This window comes from Diabrotica undecimpunctata, chromosome 5 (assembly GCF_040954645.1).
Source record: "Diabrotica undecimpunctata isolate CICGRU chromosome 5, icDiaUnde3, whole genome shotgun sequence".
Lineage (NCBI taxonomy): Eukaryota > Metazoa > Arthropoda > Insecta > Coleoptera > Chrysomelidae > Diabrotica > Diabrotica undecimpunctata.
The window spans coordinates 63745634-63759172 of record NC_092807.1 but is presented as its reverse complement, the minus strand read 5'-3'; the positions used below and the strand labels follow the sequence as shown (position 1 = coordinate 63759172).

General features: G+C 28.8%; 1 protein-coding gene across 1 annotated transcript in view; it reads right to left on the bottom strand.

Annotated features, from left to right (window-relative positions):
• LOC140442220 (dynein axonemal heavy chain 10-like) overlaps positions 1–13539 on the bottom strand; it is a 657946-nt gene that overhangs the window by 416568 nt on the left and 227839 nt on the right. Inside the window, 1 exon segment of the mRNA XM_072533298.1 lies at positions 2897–3043. Within this exon segment, the coding sequence (XP_072389399.1) occupies positions 2897–3043 (147 nt within the window).

The following is a 13539-nucleotide window of genomic DNA, read 5'->3' as shown; positions in this document are numbered from 1 at the left end:
TATTTAATATATGTTTAATGAGGTCTTCAGAAAGTTCAGGTTTTTTGATATTGAAGGTTATTTGTTACTCTTAGGTTGTTTTGATAGTAACTGGAAATTGATCTGACGGTTGTTCATATTTTTGAGAAAGGTGTGCTTTTGTTCAGACTATTTAAAAAATTTATCCAACTACTTTTTTTCTTTATTTTAAATAATCGTCTGGTCTGGGCTGCTATATTTATATAGTTTATGTAAATATTATGGTTACTTTGCAATCAATAAGCTTTCGAGGCTTCTGATCGTTTTTTTTATTTTATATGTACATTTCTTACGCCATTAATAAGGCCTTGGCGTTGAAGGAGTCAAAGTTTTTTGTTATGGGCATGGATTTGGAGGCAGCTAGAGAGATAGTCTGAAAGAGTATGACTGTCTTCTCATTGTTAGAAAGATTATTAGATTTTAAAAATATGAATAATTGTTTTTCTAAATCTGTCTGAAATAGCTTCCAGTCAGCGCGGAAATCGTTCCATTTTGTTCATGGATTAATTATAAATGAAGAAGGATTCATTTTAAGTTCTGTTCTCATAGGAAAATGATCGGATCCCAATGTGTCGGCATATATTGACCAGTTTATACGATCTGTTATAGTAGTTAAGGTGATAGTCAAATCAACGGCAGAATGATTTCCACTCGGGGCGATTCTAGTAGGTGTTTCGTCATTTAGAGAAACTAATTCAAAAAAATTCATGCTTCCGACTAATATTCTACCATTAACGGTCATCCGGGATCGGACCCTACATGTAATGGTGGGCATAAAAATCGCCACAAAAAACTGATTTATTATAATCGAATTGTTCAAATAAATGTATTTATATATATATATACCTATATATATATATATATATATATATATATATATATATATATATATATATATATATATATATATATATATATATATATATATATATATGTATATATATACACAAAAGATATAATAATTTTATATGATATAATCAATGACTTGTATGAAATAGTATGAAAATACCTACACCGCCATAAGCACTTTCACTGCATTTTAAAACAAAATTATACTCTTTTAATTTGAAATTCATTTGACTTTTCAACCAAGTTGCGGATAAAATAATAATATCTACATAAGAATTATTAATATAATTTATGAGATTCTCCCCATTACTTAGTAACTATCTATAATTCCATTGTAAAATATTTAAGGAAGATTGAGTAGGTTGACTGTGCATTTGGAAATTAATAATACGAGTGAATGCTTTCACTGCCACTCGTCAATAAATTATCCGTTTCTACTTTAGTACCTATTTCTTCTTAATTATTAAAAATACGTCTTCTTAATTCATTTTCTAAATTACATATAGGTTGAGATTAATTATTGGTATACATACGTTGATTTAATTAGAATTGAGATTGATTATTGGTATACATACGTTGGTTAATTAATTAGAATTATTCTACTGCTTTCATCTACATCAATTTCCCCATTACTCTGTAATACCGATCCGAGGTACTTAGAACTATTAATTTTCACAATCATTTTACCATACAAAGATATCATTTTATTTGTAATAAATCGATCTTTAGTCTTACTAAGTTTTAAACCTTTTTCCTCAAAAGCTTATCTTCACTGTTCCAGTTCATTTTCACAAAACAAAATAAACTAAAAATCTAATGAAAATTAACGGAACAGTTATCATATTTGTAATAAATATAGACACACGATGAAAAGCTCGAGTTCGTTGTTCGTTCAATTCACCAAGGATTCCTTCGCCAACCTAATTTCAAGTTCAAACCTTGTTCTATAATTTTCCTTTAAGTATTTTGGGTTTATTTAATTTTAAAACATTGTTTTTTAATCGTTATGAAGCACTTCTCGGGCTGCGGCGTATATAAGAGAGAGAAACAAGATCTATGGCACAAATTTTTGTTAGTTGGAATTCTCATTGTACAAATGAACGCCCGCCCAGCCATACGCACTTCATTAGGTTCATTTTTTTTAGGTTTTTGAGATCATTATGAACAAAAAAGATCTGTTATAAGTTTTCTCTAAAGTTGCTCGTTTTTGAGTTATAATTAATATAATACTAAAACAACGCAAAATTATGATTTTTAAGGCACAAAAACCACAAGCAATATATATATATTATATATATATATATATATATATATATATATATATATATATATATATATAAACTAAGGTACACTCGAAGAGTGGTGGGTTTTTCGAGTGTACCTTAGTTTATTTTGGAATGACGGTCGTACTCCTTTTCTCGATATATATATATATATATATATATATATATATATATATATATATATATATATATATATATATATATATATATATATATATATATTATATGCATATATATATATATATTATATATTATATACATATATATAATATATATATATACATATATAATATATAAATATATATATATATATATATATATATATATATATATATATTTATAATATATATTTATAATATATATTTATATATATACATATTATGTATATATATAAACATTTTAAGCTTGTCTACAATAAGTGTCAGTTTAAACTCGGTAATATATCTAGCCACATTTAATGCATCTGAAGGGATATGATGCATCAGTGAAGATCTAAATTTAATTACTAGTTCTTAAAGGTAAATCTTTAAGGAGGACCTAAGAAAGAAATTTAGTAGATTATGTTATATATAAAATATTGTTTAATCGTAGAAATAGATGTACCCTCTTCTTTTATTTAAAGAAATATAAAAAACAACAAGAAGGTATTGACATTCTACATCAATTATAGAACTAGTAAAATGTGATGATGAATATCCCAACTTGAATTTAATATAATGAATAAAAAAAACCATTTGTTAACTAACTTAATAATTCATCCAGTCTTCCTTGGCTGTTACATTGATCTAAAACATTCGGTTTTTTGGCTGTTTCTAACATAATCTTTCTAAAAGATTTATCTATGTTATCAAATTTTTTCGTTTCCTCTGGTAACTGCACTCGTATATCTCCACCTAAAATAATATTAAGATACAATTAAGAAAATAACTTGAGACTGAGATATATAAACTCATCAGTAATAGCAGTGATTAATGACAAATACTGTATGATAAAAAGGGATTTTATAAAACAACAAATACTTTTTCAGACCTAGATGTTTATTTGTAATTCCTTTATAAAATATCATTATTATTAGTTTAACCCATTCAATTAATTTTTCTATGTGTAATATACTAAAATTTAACGTCGATAAATAATGTATTGTAAATACATTTATCATTCTTTATAGACTACAATCTCGTGGGACATTTTTAATGGATCATTTGACCCAGCATCAATCACATATAAATCAATACTACAATATGTAACAGTAATAACTTTAGAAACTGTGCCGGCAGTTCTTATCGGTATACAACGTATGTAAGTAAAATTAAAAAATATCTCTGCTCCTGGTACCAATACTTTAGCGGCATTAGGTCGCTCGTCATTATTTTTGTATAACCTACTTAAGTTAGAAATGGCGTTAAAAAATGTATGGCCATAAAACTTAATCCCTTGAGTGGTAAGTTTATCTTACCTGCGACACATGTACCGACCATTGACGGTATAGTTTCTTAAGTTGTTATTACATATTGTAGTATTATTTTATATGTGATTCATGCTGGGTCAAATGACTCATTAAAAATCTCCCTATTACTTCAATAGTATATCCTATTATAAATGGAAATTTGTATTAAAACACTTGATTTTTTTTTCACTCCAGAGTGTAAAATATACTAGGAGTGTGTGAATGTATTTTCTGTGTATTTTTTTAATCACTATATTTTTCGATAGAGAAAAGAAAATTACTGAAAAAAGTATATGACACGCGATTTATAAACAAAATTTTTTTTTATTAGCTCCATTGAGTACAATAATCTGCCAATTGGGCATTAAGCATTTGGTATGGTAAAAGATGCAGACCTGTAGAGAGTTACTCCAGTGAGTAACTTCTTTACAATTCTAAAATTAAAATTTTATTAGTTTGAATACACTTATTATGTTCAGTTGGACAAAACAAAAAATGATTTTGAAATGGTGAAAAGCACAGATTGACAAACAGTCGGTATGAAAATACAGGTGGAAAAGGTAGCTACTGTTATTTATCATATTCACGGTCCGCTTTGGATAACAGAGAAGAAACAAACTTAATGGTCGCAATGGATTATTTTTCAAAATGGCCTGAAAGTGTACCCCTTCCTAATCAAGAAGCGACTATAGCAATAAAAGCATTCATTATTTACGTCAAATCAAAATATGGAGTTCCGTTAACATTCTCATCAAGGGCGAAATGTTTGAATAAGAATTATAAATTAATCAAAATCTTGAAAAAATGAAAACTCGCTATTCCAAATTCTGGATTTATACCATATTTGTGAAGCGCTCTATAAAAGATGCATTATAATAATTGTTGTATAATGCAGAATAATTATATAATCATTTAACAAACTCTTAGTAACTTTTAAGTAAATATTTATTTAATATTTTTTATTAAACTGTGAGTATTAAATAAATTTATTGACAATGTTGGCTTGTGGCATTGCAGGTCTGTGTCGGTTTACCTTGATTTAACAAACCGTGTCTTCCGCCCATTCTCTTGTCAATTTTCTAATGATTGCTGGAACATTGACAAGGGACTTGATTAGTTTATTATCGTGGTTTAAGTTTCTATTTTTGTATTTAGCTGCGTATTTGTGTATAGTCTCTTTTATGAACTGTATTTTCAGGTAATTATAGAAACTTTTATTAGATACATACCAGGTAACATTCTTGTATTTGTAGGTGTTTCATATATCCACAATTCTATATCGTAGGTCCAGATGGATTTCAGTATAGTTTTTTATATTATTAGCTTGTCATCAAGTGTCAAATTTAATTTTTTGCCAATCAGCCAGCTCGTTGTGTGTTAATGTATTATTATTAGTAATTAGGTACTCCGACTAATTTCATATGGAGGGCTGGTGTTATTAGGAAATAAGAAAAATGAAAACAAGTCATTAACAAAATATTTTTCTAAAGCTATTTTCCTGTAGCATTTTAATATTATGTATCTTCTTTAATAGGAATTAATCACCATTTCAGTTTAAAATAAGTTTTTTTAAACGAGTCGATTACCACTACTGAAATCGTAATAAAAATATAAATTTGTATTTTGATATACTTAAGCTCTTCCGGTACTAACAATAACAGGTGCTAATATACTTCTTATTCTGTAGTTTGGCATTTATCTCACTATCATAGTTCATGGCAGTGAGATAAATGCAAATGAGAAACAATAAGTTTTATGTTAAACAAATCTATTATCCAACTTGTTTCTATCTCTCCTAAAGCCATTCACACTCCCCCAGAGATATCATCAGGTTTAACTGCTTAACCTTTTTTTTTTTTTTTTTTGTTTTCGACATATAATTCTTTTTTGTTTGGTGCCAGTATCCCTGCCTTTTGGTCTTCGTATGCCTCGTTTATGTGCTCTTGGTTGCCATTGTAGTCTTGCGATTGTATCTTTGTCCACTTCGCATCGGTCTCTATTACCATATGTCCTTCCCATTTTCACTTAGATTTTGTGATAGCTTCAATATTATTATTTACTTTGGTTTTTCTTCTTAGATCTTCGTTTCTCATACGATCACTTAACCTAACATTTACCGTAATTCTCCCAATGGATCTTTACATTATTATTAAGTCTATTCAGAGATTGGTTAATACGTGTCATGGTCTTTATTTCACAAGTCATGATAGGATACAAAATACATGTGACAAATACCTTTTGTTTTAAATTATTTCGCATTTTTAAATTTTTTATAATAAAGCTTAGTTTATCTATTTTCTGATAATTCCTATTCTTCTTTTAATTTGTGCAATTTAAATTTATTTCCCTTGCTTTATTTTATGTTCATACGCAGTACAGTCCATAGTACCCATATGCTTCTACATTTTCAATATTTCTATCATCAGGAGTGATATCCACTTCTTCAGTTAACATTACCTCAATTTTGTAAATATTTACTTTTAGTTCTACTTTATCTGATACTTATTTGTATTATGTTAATATTTCTTACACTTTAAGGCAGGTGTAAATAACTTGTTTCTCAGCTCTCTCATTAGTATAGCGTTGGTTTCTAAAGGTGGTGGTTCTAAAGGTTGGTTTTCAGTTATTTTAACTTTAAATGTTGTGTTACACTTCTTTAAAATCACTTTATTTGAAAACTGCAAACAATATAACAACACTTGATAACAACAACTTTAATTAATTGACAGAACTATTTCGACGACATCTCGAATATTCTAGATTTTTATTACTTCTAGATTCTTTTTTCTTTCTAGTTTTCTATATGGAATAAATCTTGGAATATGGAACTGTCGAAACACTGCTCCTTCCTTGTAGTTTTTCGCCTCGAACAACTGGTCTATCGGGGACCGACTGAAGCCAATAGGGTGAATCAGTTTGATGGTATGGAGCTAATTTCTTGATATGAACTACCTTGGGTTTACTTTTAGTTAAAAACTGCATGTAGAAGAGTAGGTCATTTATACATACATAATATATTTATATATATATATATATATATATATATATATATATATATATATATATATATATATATATATATATATATATAAATAAATATATGTATATATATATATATATATACATATATTTATATATATATTTATATATATACCTATATATATTTATATATACCTATATATTTATTTATATATATATATATATATATATATATATATATATATATATATATATAATTGATATATTGTTGTGTGTTCATTTTATCAATCAAAGATAGAATAAAAATTTTATTCTGTTATAGACCACGGGCACACAAATTTGCAACGCTCTGTACATCGATTTGTAAATATTTGTTATAAGTTAGTTTTAAGCAGTGGGTTTATCCATAATGAGTTTTACCCTGAAGGACTGAAAAACATTAGTAAATACTCAAATGTGAATAGACAATTGTTTTCCGGTATTTGTATATGTTATATTTTAAAAGTTTGGTTTTGTTTCGCTGGAAAGGCCAAAGCCACCAGGTAGTTATTGTATTTAGAAAGTATAAGATAAAACCTTTCTCATTTTCAAAGAAAATTGTTTAGAAGCGATGCTTGGGTTTTTCTGATGTAAAATAAGAGGAGGGATATAGGAATTTTCTGATTGGTTAGCGAGTTTGAAATGGGGATGAAAGAGAGTAAATTTTTTGAAAGTTTGGAGTAGAAATGATTATTATGTGATGGTTATCCGAAAGAAGCAGTTGAAGTTTTGTGTAGTCAGTTAAGAAACAAGTTTCAGTGGTGTTAATAGTTAGAAATGGGTGGCTGAAAGGTGGAACGAGAGATTGGTCAAAGTTGAGAAGTCGAATACCTTCTTGATTCTCTAAAGTCCAAGTGAGTAAGTCACAAGAACTATAACTATTAAAAATATTTACAACACCAAGTAAAAAAAATACTTGGGTCTCAGGTGTCTTCCGGAGGCGTGACAGCCGTGCCGGAGGCATCAAGGAATTTGGATATCGGTCAAAATACTTGGGAATTCCAAGGTTGGCCAAATCCAAATTTCTAATTGATTCGATGCAGGGAAATTCCACTTTCGCTACGTAAAACAAAGGATTTGTTTTACATAAAAGCAGGTAGATTTTCTCTCATCGGTCAGTCGAGCTTGCCTCTTCTACTGTAGACCTAGTCGGTGCTATTAGTGTCCCAACTAAGTTATTGTTTTATTTCTGATTTCCTATATACCATTTTTTTTATTTTAGCATTATTGTATATTCAGACCTTTTCAGGTTAGAATATTTGTTCATGTACTGATTGTTTGATATTTTGATTATTTTGATTGTTTATTTTTCTTGTATTTTGTGTCTAAGTTGTTCTTCCGTAAGTTAAGAACACTTAGAAATATTTATCTTGATTTTCCTATTTTATATTTTGGTTTGTACTTTGTCTAAGTAGTTCTTTCCGGTAAGTCAAAAGAACAGTTAGAAATATTTTCATAATCATTGTTGGATTATTATTTCCGATATTTTATCTAAGATATTTTCTTTCTTAAGTTAAGAAAATACTTAATACATTTGTTTCTTTCATTTTCTATTTTATGCTAAGTTGTTTCTTCCGTAAGTCAAGAAACACTTAGCAATATTTTCACATCTTTTCTATATTTGATTTTTCTTATTTTCTATTATAAGTCGTTTCTTCCGTAAGTCAAGAAACACTTATAAATATTTGTGCACAAATTTTACTATATTTGATTCTCTTGTTTATTTTCTGTTCTAAGTTGTTTCTTCCGTAAGTCAAGAAACACTTAGACATATTTCTATAATCTGTTTCATTTTTGCATTTCTCGTTTTATATTTTGAGTATTTTATTTTTCCACTCTAAGTCGTTTCTTCCGTAAGTCAAGAAACACATATTTCCATATTTTACTCTCACATTTACATATTTCATTTATCTGTATTTCTGTCCTAAGTTGTTTCTTCCGTAAGACAAGAAACACTTAGGAATATTTCTGCACTTTTCTATTCTTTTATCTTGTTTATTTTACTTTACATTCTAAGTTGTTTCTTCCGTAAGTCAAGAAACACTTAGAAACATTTTCTTTGCATTGTACTTTTATACCATTTTATTGTTCTCGTTTACTAAGTTATTGCTTCCGTAAATCAAGGAATACTTAGACTATTTTACCTGTTCTGTTTTCTATTTTTGATCTGTTATTTTGTAACTGCTCCTTGGAACTGTTACCTATAACAGATACTTGTCACGGTAACCGTTATTTTATACCAGTAGCAGTATTAAACCATTTTATCAGTGACAAGCAAAGATGGTCAACACCCGGTCTAATTCCGAGGACAGGAAGAAGTCCGCAGAGCCGGCGATGGGTCCTACAGGCCCAAATGCCCCCTCTCGGCAACACAGGAGATTGTTAGTATATGAAAGAGAGGAGACAATTTTGGAGTTTGTTGAAAGAGTACTAGACAAAAAGGCCTGCTCGTGTTTTGGAGAAAGAGTTGCTGGTATGATGATGGGGTGATACTTAGAACGGAGAAGGGTTTGATTGGTAGCCTAACATAATCAATCAACAAGTGTGAATTAAAAGGTCAATCAATATATTTTTGTGACAGAATTTTTTTGTATGTTGCAAATAAAAGACTCTATACTATCAGAAGATCAAAAATTATCGCTATTTTAAAATACCATAAATTTTATAAAAGTTTTTTAAAAAAAAAATTAATTAAAGCTTTCTGATTCACATTGCAAATATCAAAGTTTTTTTTAACGTCAAAGGAAAATTATTAATATTGCTTAATAAATTTAAAAAGTTTCTTTGTATAATATTCAGATTAATTTTTGGAAATATTTGCCAATAGCTTTTTATATGGGAAGTCTGTTCTGGCATTATCCCATGCATAAAAGATTGCACATTGAACTATGGAATTAAAAGATTTACAATATTCATCCAATGTCAACTAAAGTGGAATTTTATATTTCGTGCATCTTTCTACGAGTATGCGTACTAATTGAAGATGATCAAGTGTTCTGTATCCTTTGTGGAATCCAGCCTGTTTAAGTGCCTTAAATTCCCTTGAGTAAATTAGTCTAGACTTTCTTTAATCCTTACCTTATATTGTTTTCAATTCATGTACATGTATCGTAGGGCGGCTCTGATGTACTATTAGCCTATTTCTCTGACATTAATACTTACTTTGGCTCTGACTAAACGGTGTTCATATTGAATTCGTTTATGACTGACACATCCTTAACGATATGTTTTTTATTTGATATTATGTAGTCTACTTCATTTTTTGTTTGACCTTTTGGACTTATCCATGTTCACCTTCTATTTCTAGGGTTTTAAATAAATAGTTGAAGCAGTTTAGATGTTTTCTTTGTAGGTAATTTAGTATAAGTTTATTTCACGAAAAATGGCTGAGTGCTTAATGATTGCAATAAAACCCGACCGCAAGTACCCCAGCTTAGTCAACATTAGTTGAGCAGGTAAGTATTCAGGTAAAATTGAAGCTGCTGTGGAGTGTCATTTATTTCATAAAGTTGTAAACATTTTAACAGTGAGTTTCACTATCAATGGTTGATCTTTTAATGACCACAATAAACTTGTTGATCGTTAAGTATTTCCTGGAATAATTATACTGGTTCCGTCTATTCTGTATAATTTGTAAAAGTATATAAAACCGATGAGAAATTTTTAAATATACATTTTGTTTCATTTAGTTGAAAGTGTTACAAGTGTTACCAGTGTTATACCTATTTATACCTATAAAACAGCATTATGTGGCGTCCGTGGAAAAACATTGATGGTGCTTCTTCCAGTGTTCCAGCAAAGAAAAAGCATTTATCTGCTGACGCTAGAGAAATCGTAAAAACAATATATAGTTCTTTACTTACAAAAGGACTTACTGCTAATACTGCTGCCAGTGAAATATCTGATTTAACGAAAATACCTCTAACCACAGTGAAAAGAATTACATCAAATCCCATTAAGTCAAGAAGGAAGCGTAAGGATGCCGGTTTTACCAAATGTATTGACGAAAGTGATAATGACTTAATAAGAGAAAAATTTACACAATGTACGAAGAGTAACGGATACCTACATTAGATGTTTTAAAACAACGGCTTACTAATGATGATACACAAATAAACTGTAGCCGCATTAGTCTTTGGAGGATTTTGTCTAAAATGGGCTTCCGATATCGTACAATTGACAAAAGGCAAGTGCTTATGGAGTCCCATCGTTTACAAAAGTGGCGTACTGAATATATAACTTCCATAAGAAAGTACCGTACAGAAAATCGACCAATAATTTATCTGGACGAGACATGGTTTGACACTCATGAAACACCATCCAAAGAATGGTCCGATTCTTCCAACAGGTGTCAAACAAAAGCTCCATCAAACAAAGGGAAAAGAATAACAATTTTACATTAAGGATCAGAAAATGGTTGGGTCCCAAATGCCTTTAGGCTTTCTGCAAAGAACATTAAAGACTCCTGCGTGGACTACCATGAGGATACAACGGCAGAGCTTTTTGAGCAATGGTTTAAGAATTGTCTTATACCTAAACTTCCTCAAAATAGTGTGATAGTAATGGACAATGCACCAGTGACCACAGTCGTCAATTACATAAGTCTCCAAGTGCAAATAACACGCAAATTGAAATTCAAAACTACCTGTTAGAAAACGATATATATTTTGAAGAAAGATATTTAAAAAATGAACTGTTAGAAGTGTTAAAATCATTTTCTATTAAAAAAGTATATGTTTGTGACGCATTGGCCAAAGACATGTACATGATAGAATAAATTTTTATAATCGTGTATTACACAGCTATTAATGAAATATATTAAAACAAACTTTCTGAAGTGCGACCCTGTGTAGTTCGGTAGTTTATTGAAAGACTCAATAGGATCAACTCAGGTTACCATTAAGCACTCAACTATTTTTTGTGAAACAAACTTATTTCCCTCCTTTGTTTGATTCTCCGAGGCCAAACTCTCATCTGACTTACACATTTTGAGTCTTTTTATCGCCTATCTTAGCGTTAATATTATTATTACCTATTACAATAACAAAATGAGCGTAGGTATAAAGATGGGAGCGTAGACTTAAATTATCTGTAGACTATACCTTTTTGATATTTCAAGAAGGGCATATAAAGGCTAGGACGACAAGTCACACTGTTTGTCTGGTAATGTACCTATGCCACCTAGAACACGAATCTGAACTGCCAACATCTGACATTTCAATCATATTTTGTTCTTATAACGATACGGTTTATTTATTGCTAATTCATTGGATTCAAATAACCTTACTCGGAAATTTTACTACTTCATCATTAATTACAATTTTCGCTAAAAGTTTACACATATACATTTTCAAACTCACATTTACATAAAATATACACTTATTATAAAAAAATTAAATTATAGAAAATTAATTAAAACTAAATAAAATTAAACAAAATAAAGTAAAATTAAATAAAATAAAATTAATTGTATTAATAATCAAAATAAAGTTATTAAAATTAAATACAAGGTAATACTGAAAATGAAAATGATGAATAAATTCTACATACATTGTAATTAGTAAAATCATTCAACAAAATTTTTAAAGAAAACATTTTAGATTTTTTAAATTTTAACGAAATGTGTGGTGTTATTGTAAAAAAAATATCAACAATTCAGTAACAAGCAGACGTACAATTTCGTTAATCATAAATATATAGTGATTGTTCAATTATAAAAACTGTTTTTTATTTAGTTTATTTATATAGTCAATATAATTTATTTATTTTGGGCTAATAGTAAATTTCTGCGAGCTTAGGAAGCTTTCGGAAAATTTATTTGCTTTCTCAAGATAATCTAAAAATGAAAGTTTACATTTAGATAAAACTAATATAAAAAAATTCAATAAATTACAATTTCAAACTAAACGAAATTTCAAATTAACGAAAAAATTAACCAAAAAAACAATCTATAGCAAAATGATAAGACATAAAAATCTCTAGTTAAAATTAGTAAAATAATGAATTAGAAATTAAATACGAACAGATAATGAAACAAATTATCAAACCATTATTTAAATTTTAGACAAAGACAAAATGTTATAAATAATGCTTAAATTTACATTAATATATCAGATCTCTTATTAATACAATTTGATTTTTTTATTCAAACCATTTCTTTAAATTCTCTTTCACGTAAATTAATTTCTCTTTCTAGAATTTTGACTTCTTGAAAAATAAAAACATAATTCTAGTTGAACACATACTCTGCCAAGTCAAAAGATTTAAATTGTTTCTTAAATTGTTTTTTTTTTTATTTATATTAGTTTTATGTAAATGTAAACTTTTATTTTTAGATTGTCTTGAGAAAGGAAATAAAATTTACTTTTAGTCCAAAATAAATTGACTGCATTCGCCAATAATAAAAACAGTTGATCTTGTTTCTTTTTTATTTGATACAGAAGGTGTCCTGCTATAAGTATCGTAGTTTTTCATCGCTCATTCTAGTTTCTGATAGACACAATATATCCCATTGGGAGAAGAGAGTTCTTCCTCTAATTCATGTAGGCAATCGGTAGATCTTAATGCCTGTATATTGATTCTGGCTATGTTCAGCTCTGTAGTTTCTTGTCCCCTTCCCAGAATCCATGGGACTTACCATATGTATGGTATGAGACTTGGACATGTTTATTCTACCCATCTGGTATAACATTCCGCTTGTTTTAAAACTCACAATTTTATTTGTGGTATGTAGCCATGACTCGAGTGGGGACAAACGGATTATCGAGTGGGTAGAAAAACAAAAAAAACGGTCAAAAGTAATCCTGCGACACACGAGGTGTGGGTGATATAGGTTCCAGAATAAATAATTGGCTAATGCTAAGAGAAAAGGATGGATAAGAGATAAGATCGATAAGAGATCATGTGAGCATACTTTTCTTAAGT